The following is a 12,293-nucleotide window of genomic DNA, read 5'->3' as shown; positions in this document are numbered from 1 at the left end:
TTTCGCACTATAGATCTGGTTAATGGACACTGCACTTGCGTAAACTATTGCCGAGGTAGCGAGATACTACAGCGGTTGGTGCCGGATGGCAGAGGCCGAGATCGAGAGAAAGATTCGGGTGGCGTAGGCCGAGCACTTGTTTTTCGGGCGATAACGGGCCAGAGCGAAGAAAGAAAAAATTAAACTCAACCGATCACACAGAGTGATTGATACTGACTGAACTGAAACATTTCGGCCCGTCGTTCTTCTGCGGGCACTAGCTAGCGACGTGCGAAGATTCACCGCAATTAAAACAATGCCGTTTCATGTCAGCTTTTTCGCTCTCCTTTTTCGATTCCATTTTCCGGTGTTCCTTTCGATTCGTGTATGGGTCGTTCAAATGTGATTTCTTATTGGACTTTCTTTGCACTTTTCATAATTCAAAAGCTTCTCTTTCAACTGGTTGATAGTATTCGCTTCGTATAAGAGAGATCGGTGGAATTTTTCGTCTGTTATTCCGTCAACCACATACTCACAAATGCTAGGTTCGTCGAGGCCTATAGGGAGCGCAATTCGCAGCATCTCGTATATGTAATCTCTGACGGACTCCGTCTGAGTCTTCTTTCGGGCTGCCAATCTTCTGTGTACATCACTTGCTCGTACAAGAGGACCGAATTCTCTTATTAGCGCTTTTTTAAGTTCCCCGAATGAACTAAAGTTTTGTTGTGCGAATACAAATCGCCTGGCAGTGCCTGTCAACTTCTTACGACACATTATCAGTTTCTGTTCATCGTTCCCATGCGCTGTTCTCGAAATTGCCTCAAACTGCTCCGACCAAATTTTCAGATCTTGGCCTTCCTCAGCACCGAAAGACTCAATGCTATCTTCAACATCACGGAATGAATATGGCTTTTGATTTATCTGCTCTCGAGATTTTTCTGGGGTTCTATCATAGTCCTCTTTTTCGTCGTTGCACTCTTCTTCGCTGCCGTCATCGTCGGCAAAACAGTCATCGTCGTTTTTAATGGCTTCAAGTTGCTTCTTACGTTGGCTGTCGTCGAGCGCCTCTTCGTTGACACTCAGACTAACATCCTTTATAGCCGCGTCGTACGAAACAATTCTCTTCGCCATCGCCTTTTTCTCTCCCGTCGTGGAGAAACCTTGTTTCTCACACTCTCGCATCAAACCGATTTTGGTAAAATTTTCACATAACTCGATAATGCGGTCGACCATCTTAATATGATTCGTTGATTTTTTTAAAACAATTATAGGTACTGTTTTCCACTTCCCGATCAATTTCCTTGCAACTCGATATTCCTGGACGAGCCCTCATGTAAGAAGGAAAGGATAGATTGCAGAGGAAATACTTTAAACATAACTTTATTAAACGAATCCAATATAACACGAAGGCGCAACGCGCTTTGTGCAATGGGTAATTCAAAACTGCTTATTCTTTCACATTTCTCCAAAGGGGTCTCACAACCGCAACCGTCCCATATATATATATATATATATATATATATATATATATATATATATATATATATATATATATATATATATATATATATATATATATATATATATATATATATATATATATATATATATATATATATATATATATATATATATATATATATATATATATATATATAATCGCAATATATTAGTCTTAAGCTTACTATAAAATTTTCAAATGAACATTTAAGATGGAAAATATTTTCTATATTGAGATTATATAGTAAATATTGATGGAGCATATCTCGAGCACAATTATGGGTCTAAGGTACACCATCATCCATAATTTGGAGCTTGATATTGGTAAATAATGGTAGTTGAGGCCTTGGGTTTTTGGGATGGGTGCATAGTTTAAAGTCTTTTCAAGTATTTAATGTAATACATTTTTAATTACGAATATATATTTTACAGGGAATACCCTTCAATCAACATCGTCTATCGTGAAAAGCAAATGCACTGCTTATGATGTGAAGCCCTTAGCTGATCACAGGAGCTGTATAGAAAGTAAACCTCTGTCAATTGAGTCGAAAAAATCCAGTAGAAGGACAGAAAACTTCATAGTTGGATTTCTAAGAAAAACAACATCCGCGAAAAAAAACCCAACACAAAAATTGTGCAAACGAAATTCACGCTTTTTTAGTAGAAAACGGCATTCGCTTTCTGATGTATGGCAAGCTACTCTTAAATCTACAACTGCCATGAGTCAAGCCGCTGCACCAATAAACGGACAGGATGCGTCCGCTCTTGGTCTGGATTCCAATACTGCCCCTTCAAAAGGATTAGCGACGACGTTACCGGCTGTTCCTAAGAAACCTACAAGACGAGCCGGTGTTAAGCCACAACCTGATCGCCCCGCGAGAGTACTGTTCTGTTTAACATTAAAAAACCCTCTACGAAAACTGTGTATAGATATTGTGGAATGGAAGTGAGTTTAACGTTCTTTTTTTAATTCTTAGTCATATAAGAAACAGGCATCGTAAATAATCGTAAACATTTTCTCGTGTTCAACAAAAAACACCTTTAAAAGGCCGACAGGATATCCGAGTACTCGCAAATTGGCGATTTTTAACGGACTCGTGCACTTCTGAATATTTTGGACACAGGAACTCGCCAAAAATTATAGCGTCAGTCCAGCGCTAGCTTAGTCCTCTCACTAAGTTAGCGTCGGATTCTGATGAGAGGAACTCATAACGCCTCACAGTGATCACCCCCCATTAGTGCATTGCAAAAAAAAATGTATTCTCAAAGGCCTCCCCTCTTATATTGTGACAAATGTCAAAGTAAGCTCAGATGCCAAATTTCACATCATTTGAACAATTCTAGGGTCCCGCCCACTTCGCTTGAAATTGGTACTATGGCAAAATATGGAGGAAAAATATATTAAATACTATAACTTTTGAAGTAGCAATCTGAAAATTACAATTTATATAATTTATATCTTTTTAAAGGAAATAACCGTAGCATTTGAGTAGCGATATTTCTGTGTCATGAAAAATACTGGAAAGTTGAGTACTGGGTTATTTTGGCCCTAAAATCACCTATTTTATTAATTTTTTCCGCTCCGTGATGCAAATCATACATATTTTGCAGTTTTCTAATGTGAAAAATTCTCAGAAATCGAACGGAGCTTTTTTGACCCTTGTTCGAATATGAGAAGTTGGGGTTATAGGGCCTTTTGTCATTTATATTAAATTTTATCAATTTTAATAAATCTTTAAGAATAAAACAAAAAGGATTCGTTGCCGGTAAATTGAGAAACATCAAATTATATGACATATAGTCTCGATTACACATTTTTATCATAAAATCACACATATTAACTCTATTAAATGACAAAATCCTTATTTAATTTATTACTTTTACTGTAAACGCGTAGGGGTCACATGAGAAAAGTTTCATTCCTGGATAAATAGGGGAAGTTGAGGTATTGGGACATTTAATGAAAAAAATGTGATTTGTAGAGTTAATGTCAAAAAAAATTATGTTTCTGAATTTTACCGCTAACGAATCTATTTATGTTGTATTCCTAAGAATTTTCCACGTTCAACAAATTACATTTTATGAAAATTGATTGAAGAATAATAGAGATATGTGCACGAGGAAATGGTAAACTTTAATATGAATGTCAAAAGGCCCTACAACCCCAACTTCTCGTATTCGGACAAAGGTCAAAAAGATTCCGTTTTACATTAGAACAACAGCAAAATATCTATGATTTGCATGCTAAGGTTATTTCCTTTTAAAAGAGGTATAAATTGTAATTTTCAGATTGCTACTTCAAAAGTTATAGCATTTAATATATATTTTCCACCATATTTTATAGTACTAATTTCAAAAACTTCAAGCGAAGTGGGCGGGAGCCTAGAATTTTCCAAATGATGTGAAATTTGGCATCTGAGTTTACTTTGACATTTGTCACAATATGAGAGGGGGGCCTTTGAGAATTAAAAAAAAATTGCAATGCCCTACCCTCCATAGAAAAGTCGGACAAAAGCTGCACGAATTTTATAAAACTCCTCATTTGTGGAATTTTGTGACGCTGAATTTAAATTTGATATTCATTTTTTTTTCACGCAATATTTTTTTAATCGTTGATAATTCTGAGAGTCATTCATACATTATATTACCAACTCTAAATAATCAAACACTACCATGCGTTTCCTTCAGATATATCATGAAAAATCACCTCGGGGCAGAAACACTAGTTTTCAAGTATCATGAACTACAAGGGATCTTTTCGAAATGTTTCAGAAAAAGTACAACAACTTTCAACATAATGTCTTTTTTTAATACACAATTTATTATTTGTTCTTCATGTCTGAGCAAGAAGAAAGGCTTATATCGAGCAATTCGCTAAACCCAGCTAGATCATCTAAAGGGAATTCACTAACACAAGATTGGTTGATTTCAAAGCTTTCTGTAGGCACAGGGGAATGTTTATTGAGAAACAAAATGTGACTTTTCATTCGTATCCGAACGCTCTTTCGATACAGTCGAGTGTGTTGTTGAAGGTGTTTATCCCAGCAAGGGCTGGAGTATAAACATTATAAACGTTAAATTGTGTCAGACAGTGCAGTGTAGTGCGTTTCTAAACAGTTTTTGTTCCGGAGTCGAAGTTAAAACGCAGAGTCCTGTTATCAGTTGTACACAGTTTCAAGCTGGAATTTTATTAGTATGATTAACCGGTTAAAGTAAGTGACTCACATCCTACTTACAAAATCAGTGCGAAACTTCTTCTAATCGCCGACAACAATAAACCTTCACAGTACGCTCTTTTAGGCCTATTAATAAAGTGAGTAAATTCAATTCTAGTTCATAAATTCGCTGCGCGGTACTTACAAATTTCCTAACAGTAATAATCAGCAATAATAATTGGTCGCACGCCGGCGATTTAATAGTTGAAAATGCAGTTAAAGGTTTGCAACGTGATTGCTCTGGCAATAGCAATTGGAAGAATGGCTGATTCCTTCTTAACGTTCAAGATTGTTCTCCTCACGGTGAATACTTTTGACAGCTGTCATACTCGGTCGTTTAGCGAACCCCTGCGGCGCTTCTCTCTGCCCGGGACAGTGTACCCGGTTCGTAACAGTCTCCTCCCCGTAACACTGGTCACCGGCAGTTCCTGAACCAGTTTTACTATCCTTTCTCACGTCGATAACTGCTAAGTTGGAGACCGACTGACGCATGAGCCCACTTCACCTTCCTAATTCGTCCATCCTTCCCGGCATGCACCTCTTGCACCCGGACTCTGATCCAACCATTCCTTCTAGTCCCATCGACAACGAATACCAAATCCCCAACTTCGATTGGTTTTACATCACCGAACCATTTCGGACGACGAGTGAGTGTTGGTAGAAACTCGCGTACCCAACGCTGCCAGAAGACGTCCAGCTGATATTGTATCTGTTTCCACGAATTACGCAAGGCCGATACTTCATCTGTTGTGGCAACTACCGGCTGACGAACACCATTGCTGCAGCCTAACAGAAAGTGATTGGGAGTGATCGCCTCCTGTTCTTCAAAGTCTAGCGGCATATACGTCAGCGGACGCGAATTGACGATGCTTTCTGCCTCGATTATAAATGTGAGGAGTCCTTCGTCGTCCAGCTTTCGTCCCGACGAATTGACCGCCGCCATCGCTACCTTGATCGATCGCACCAAACGTTCCCATGCACCGCCCATGTGGGGAGCGCCCGGAGGATTGAACACCCATGTGGTTGTTGTATTGGCTGCCATGCCTTCGGCGATTTTCTGAATCTGTTCTTGAAGCAATCGGTTCGCACCTTGGAAGTTCGTCCCATTATCCGAGTGTACCTCAACATACGCATACTCATCACGAACGCCTCAGTAGAGAGATTATATACAACTTCCACGTGTACAGCTCTTGTCGTTAAGTAAGTATGTAATGCCACCCACCGTTTCACGTTGCTTCTTCTTATTTTTACGAGCAGTGGACCGAACAGGTCGACCCCGACGTAAGTGAAGGGTCGAGTGAACAAAGCCAGACGTGCATTCGAAAGAGGAGCCATTCGCGGTATTCTTGGCATAGATTTTGCTATCTTACATTTATGGCAATTTCGAACAACGATCTTGACCAATGGACGAAGTTGCGGGATATTATACAGCTGTCGTACCTCGTTGACAACGGCTTCACTGTTGGCATGCCGATATTGGCGATGAAAGTGGTCGACGATCAAGTATGCAAACGGATGCTTTTTCGGTAGAATAATCGGGAATTTCGTCTCCATGGCGATATTCTTGGCAGTATTGAGGCGACTATCAACTCGGAGAATGCCGTTCTACTCAAAAACCGGAGTAAGTTTGTTTAATGTACTATTCTTTTCCAATGGCTGCCTGCGTTAAGGCGACAGATGTTGATTGCCGTGCAGCGTCACCATTTCATCCGAATAGACTTCCCACTGTGTCATGCGAATCAGGTGCGTTTCTGCCTTCCTCAGCTCTTCCTGCGTAAGGTATCATGCAGTGGTGTCTTGTTTCTTTATCCGCCGGTGTCCCGATCAGAATGAAATAACAAGATTATAACAGAATACAATTTTCGTAACATATTGTGTTATAAATTTGGTCTCGTTAGTAGTTAAAATAACAGAAAATTATAACAAGTAACAACGCGTGATAAAGTTTTGATATGTTTTTGTTATGTGTTTCTGATCGGGGTAAGTTGCTTACGTATCGAAAGACATACGCCAGCCCTCTTAACAGCGTGGGCCACCTTGAGAATCTGCTGAAGTTAACTACTGATGTTGGAATAGAGATCCCATGATGCGTATAGCATGAACGAATCTCTTCCTCAGTTATTGGGATGGCTACACGTTGTGGCGGCCAAGTATTTTCCGGCAGTTTCATGAACTTGTGCCCACGGTACCATTCGTGGTCTGGATCGAGGGGTGGTCCGTGGCCCCACTTAGTAGCGATGTCAGCAGGATTCATTTTCGACGGTACCCATCGCCACTCGTCGACCTCAGACTCGCTGAGTACTTCTGCGACACGGAGTGCAACGTACTGTTTATAGCGATGGGGATCGCACCGGATCCAGGACAGAAACGTGCTAGAATCTGAATGTAGAACTCTTCTAGCGATTTTCACCGGATGACTTTCTAGAATGAACTTCATCAGTCTTATTCCAAGTACTGCAGCCTGTAATTCCAGCCGTGGTATCGACATTGGTTTAAGCGGGGCTACCTTTGTCTTGGCGGCGACCAATGCCACCTGGATATCACCATCCGGCGGCACGATTCGAAAGTAAACTACAGCTACATAGGCTTCTTCACTCGCGTCTACGAAGATATGTAGCTCCATACGATTGTAGTGATCCGCGGTTGAACTATCGAAGTAACATCTGGGGATGCGAGCATTGTTGACTAATGGAAATAACCCAATCCACTGTCGCCAGCGCATGAATGCTTCGCTATCGATTCGCTCATCACACTTGACTCCTGATCGCCAGATCTGCTGCAATTATGAAAGGAGCCAACATTCCGAGAGGATCAAAAAATGACATTAGAATTCTAAGAACCAGTCGTTTCGTTGGATATTCTTTTTTATCGATCAGATTCTGCAGATCTTTGTGAAGTACCTAAACTAAAAACTAAGCAAGTCCTCTTCCGGTAGCCAGAGTAAACCGAGTACACACGTAAACTACAGCTCCATCCATGTTCAGGTATTTAGGCTGCGACAAAGTATGTTCATCCAAGTGAGACACTTGGACACACACAAGAAACAGGACAGCGGGTAACACAGTAAGTTGATCAGAACCTTTCAGCAACATGACATTCAACGATATGCCGTCGACCTTGACCGAGGCGTCCCATATCATCCGGACCTTTGCCGGTTTCCTTGGATGTATGATTGCTTCAAGTGGCTTCACACTATTTTCGGGTTGGCTTCTAGCAGTTCTGCTTCGCTGACACGATAGGAGTAACCTTTGTCTTCGTACTCCTTAATTTGTCGAAACAGATTCGCCTTCAGCACTGGGTTTCTGGCCATCCGGAGCTCCAAACATTCCAGTCTCTTCAGGGCCATCGAAAAGCTATCTGGGAATTCGAAGTTGTCATATCTCCAGATCAAGCCTGTCTCGAACCTATCACCATCGGGTATCGGGCTCTTTTTTCGTCATCCGACTCTAGCGCATGGTGGGGATGAGTTCCCACGTCCTCCGTAGCAAAATAGTCTTTGACGATGTTGTACAGTGTTTCGTCGGTTGAACACTGGCAATCATGGTAGTTCAATGAAGGGATAGTTTCGCGAGATTTCGTTCCACCGTATACACTCCATCCCAACCTGGTGCGTACAGCAACTGGCTCCCAGACGTCACCTTCTTTTACCTGAAGAGGGACCATCAACCTTAGATTATTGACTCCTATTAGGATACGTGGCTCCGCGTCGTAATAACTGAATATTGGTAGGTTCCGCAGGTGTTGATGTTTACTCGACAGTTGCTCGATGTGCAGGCTTTGTCGTGGAAGGGTGAGATTTTTCACCGTGCGCACGTCTTTTATTTCTAACTGTTGTGTGTTGCAGCCCGATACCGCCAGTTGGACGATCATCGACGCTTTTTCTAGGCGTGACATGTTTCCGGTCCACTTGAGGCAGAGTGGTTGTGGATCAGCACCTACCCTTAGCTGCTCCACCAGAGCGCTCTCGACCAGTGTTAAAGAAGAACCATCATCCAGAAACGCGAAAGTTTCTATGTCCACTTCAGGTCCGTGAAGTGTGATCGGGACAATTCTGAAGAGCATGGCTTGCTCCGAACAACGATGGACATGATTCTCAGCGTTCGCTGACTGTATTGTGGATTGTTCTCCTTGCATTAGTTCGTTGGAGCGAGGGCCTGAGTGTAATAGGGGATGGTGACGAAAATGACATCTGCCTACACCGCAAATACTGTTCAATCGACACGCTCTCCTGCCGTTGAAATTTAAACAATTACGACAAAGGCCTGTATTTTGCAAACAACTTCCACTGACCGTCCACGTTGTATGACTTGAAGCGATCGCAATCCTTTAGGCGATGGTCTTTGCCACTTCACGCTGGGCACGACTTCTCCAGTACACTGGAATTGCTTGGATGCTCACTGTCGGTATGTACGTTCAGTGTTCCAAGCCTTTACCACTCCGGAATAGAGTGTAACCCGACTAGCATTCTTTACTACTTCGGACATAAACTCCCCGAAGTCCTGCAGGTTGACCTCCGCGACCTCTCGTGTGTATGCGGCCCAATCAAGCCTCACGTGTACGGGCAGATTGTCGACCAGTTCGAGCAGCAACGATAGGTTTGAGAGGTGAGCGCGTTGATTGGCTGCTTCCAAGTGATCGCACAAGCCTTGAACCGCTATTCCGAAATCGATCAGGGATTCCAACTTCTCTACTTTTGGAGCAGGAACAGAACTTTCGTCAAAAGTGCGTTTATCAATAGTTCAGGACGACCGTATAGTAAACGAAGCGTTTCGATGATGTGTGGGACTGACTCTGGGAGAAGTAAACGGCTGCGAACGGTTTCTATCGCCGGGCCTTTTAGGCATCTTTGCAATCGAATGAGGTTTTCCGCGGAACTGTATCCACAGGCAAGAGTATTTGTGGTAAAGTTACTAATAAAGACCGGCCAATCAGCAGGATTTCCGGAGAAGGATGGCAGGTCACGGGACATTACCTGTATCGCAGCCAATTGCGAGGAAGAGGGTGCACAATGAGTATATTGTTGGGAATGTCAGCTGGGCCAAGTCCAAGTTGTTGTACTAGCGACTGAAGGTTCCCATCTTTACTTAGGCAAGGCTGAATTTCATCTTGGTCCTCATTGATGTCGATGCTACTGGACTCTCCTAGAGTGGTTAGCAAGGGTTTACCCGATGCCCGTGAAGTTTTAGCCACATTTGGAGTACCTGAAGGTACAGAATCCCGAACCAGCAGATGTAGCTTCGTTGGAGGAAACCGCGGTTTAGGTTGTCCCATTAACAGTGGTTTTGGTATAAACGAATTTCCATTCGACAACAGTTGTTTCGAAGATGGTAATTTTGGTGTCGTCAGCTCTGGAATCAAGGGCATCGGATTTGATTTCTGCCTGCCCGCTGCCGATCGTTCCAACAGCGGTGGCTTCGGACTGTGTTTGGGAATCGCCCCCTTGTCGTGCGACTGATTCATTTCATTTGCTTTACAGGATTGCATCTCATCGGGCAGAGCGGCCGCTTGTTGATCCTCCACACCTACAGCGCCATCTTCTTGCCCTGTTTGTTTCCGAACCCATCCTACAACATTCGCCTTGGAATTTTGCGACTGATATGGCTTCTCCCGCTGCACAGTGATGCCGAGGCGGAAAAAAGTAAAAAAATGCACCTTTTAATTTTGTTCCAAGGTTATTTTTGTATTATTGTACAGTATATGAGAAATGATTTGCCAAAATTTCAGAACGTTTGGATGAGTGGTTGGCCCGCTACAGTATTTCAAAGTTCAGTGCGCTCATTGTTCGATTTTTTCTTCCCTTGTAAAATATATGGAGAAACTGAAACAAACTTTTTCTCGATTTTCAAATAGGAGCACACATTTTCTCGCATGTAACACTAGGCCCATTTTGAAAATTTTTTTATCAGCTTTTCGAAAATCTCTATGACATCTTGCGCAATTTTGCGCAAACCACATCTTTTTGGTATTAACAGTGTACAGGTATACATCGATTTAACGTACTTGAGGGATTCCATGGGAAAGTGGCTGACCATAAAATATGACCATCTCCGATTCGAACAAAACTTTGCAGTTGTGTTCGGATCATGAATCTCCATGATTTTTTCTGTCAATTTTGATACAAGAGCATTTTTTAGAAAGGGCGTAGAAATTTTTGCATGCAGCATGAAAATAAAAATTTCTCGGTTACCGTATTTTATACAACAAAACTATCTGAGAAATAGTTGCAGGGAATGGAAACTTCTACAATAAAAATATACACTGATTTTTTAAATATTGTAGTTTTCGAAATATTTTAAATTTTGTTCCAATAAATGCAATAACAATTATTCCATTTGTTTACGACCTTTTCATAAGTTATTTGTGTTTCTCCATCAAGAACAGAAGGTTTTGCAAAATGCTCATAAAATATCCTGCAACTTTCCCGTTGACATCAAGGCGATATTGGGAACAAGTTGAAAGCTACAAGAAAACAATGAATATACGATTCAGCTATAGGATCAGATGATCAAACTATATAGTTGAATCATATTTTTGTTGTTTTCTGATAGCTTTCAAAAGGTTTACAATAACACCTTGATGTCAAAAGAAAAGCCACAAGAAATTCAATGAGCATTTTCATAAACCTACTATTTTTTGAAAGAGAAACGCGCACATCTTATGAAAAGGTCGTAATCAAACAAAATAATAGTTTTGGTTAAAACAAAATTTAAAGTATATCGAAAACTAATGCATTTTCGAAATTATTTGTTATGAGCATTTTGATTTGAAATAGTATTTGGAATTATATTCAATAATAAAATAGTATTCTTTATTGAAAGGAGTATGAATTTTAATAATATGCTAAAAGTTGTTAAGAAAATTTCCTTTTTTGTTTTCGATCAAGAAGAGTTTAAATTAAATTAAATAAGAGTTTGTAAACTCCAAAATTAAACCGAAACTCAAAGAAAAATGTTTTCATAAAATATCTAGATACATGTATGAGAGACAAAATCGATTGAATTCACCTAGTAGTGCGATGACGAATTTCGCGCCAAATCGTATTCAGAGTTGGCAGCACCCTCACAGATTTTAATGAAACTTTCTGTACATGAAGATTTTGTCACAAAAAGCCACTTTGCATACTTTGTTTTTCCAAAAAAGATCTAGACTGTCTTTTGAAAAGGGTCAAACTTTATTTACCAATTTTTTCAAATGGCTATAGTCTAAAAATGACAAATCCTACAAAAAAATGTTGTGTGAGTGATTTTCCCAAAATTAGTCAAATTTTTGAATAAAAATATTGAAAAAATTCTCCATTGACTCCTACACTAAAAAAAATCGATTTTAAAAATTTAAAATCGATTTGCAAAAAACCCCATTTTTGATTTGGATGATTTTTTTTTTCAAGATAGGTAATTAAGTTCCCTACCTACCGTCAAAATTTCAAGTTGGGCACTTTCAAGGAAAAAAAGTAATTTGAAAAAAAAACTTTTTCTTGTCCAAACTGATTTTTTTTCAGTGTATTTTTATCGAAAACTAAACTAATGAAAGTCATAATCATCTCAGAATCCAATTTCCCAAGTGCCTATTGGCCGGATACATGCAAAAACTATCAGTAAC

General features: G+C 40.4%; 2 protein-coding genes across 8 annotated transcripts in view; one reads left to right on the top strand and one right to left on the bottom strand.

Annotated features, from left to right (window-relative positions):
• The window catches only part of LOC131688806 (muscle calcium channel subunit alpha-1), a 1,302,489-nt gene that overhangs the window by 409,838 nt on the left and 880,358 nt on the right, over positions 1-12,293 (top strand). For 5 of the 6 annotated variants that reach the window (XM_058973340.1, XM_058973339.1, XM_058973337.1 and 2 more), the window contains one exon: positions 1,912-2,425. The exons of the other annotated variant lie outside the window; for it this stretch is intronic. In XM_058973340.1, the coding sequence (XP_058829323.1) occupies positions 2,199-2,425 (227 nt within the window). In that variant the 5' untranslated portion in view covers positions 1,912-2,198. The remainder of the gene's footprint in view (positions 1-1,911; positions 2,426-12,293) is intronic. 6 annotated transcript variants of the gene reach the window in all.
• On the bottom strand, positions 4,303-5,926 carry LOC131688812 (uncharacterized). Of its 2 annotated transcripts, none has more exons than XM_058973349.1 (2): positions 4,716-5,926; positions 4,303-4,658 (listed from the first exon to the last, which is right to left on the bottom strand). In XM_058973349.1, exon 1 carries the CDS (start codon positions 5,734-5,736, stop codon positions 5,137-5,139), a length of 600 nt encoding a protein of 199 aa, XP_058829332.1. In that variant the 5' UTR covers positions 5,737-5,926; the 3' UTR covers positions 4,303-4,658; positions 4,716-5,136. The 2 variants fall into 2 exon arrangements, with proteins under 2 accessions (XP_058829332.1, XP_058829331.1); XM_058973348.1 differs by having other exon boundaries at positions 4,303-4,781; positions 4,840-5,926.

Source organism: Topomyia yanbarensis, chromosome 3 (genome assembly GCF_030247195.1).
Source record: "Topomyia yanbarensis strain Yona2022 chromosome 3, ASM3024719v1, whole genome shotgun sequence".
Classification (NCBI taxonomy): domain Eukaryota; kingdom Metazoa; phylum Arthropoda; class Insecta; order Diptera; family Culicidae; genus Topomyia; species Topomyia yanbarensis.
The sequence above is the reverse complement of the archived record's forward strand: the minus strand, read 5'-3'. Positions and strand labels throughout refer to the sequence as shown.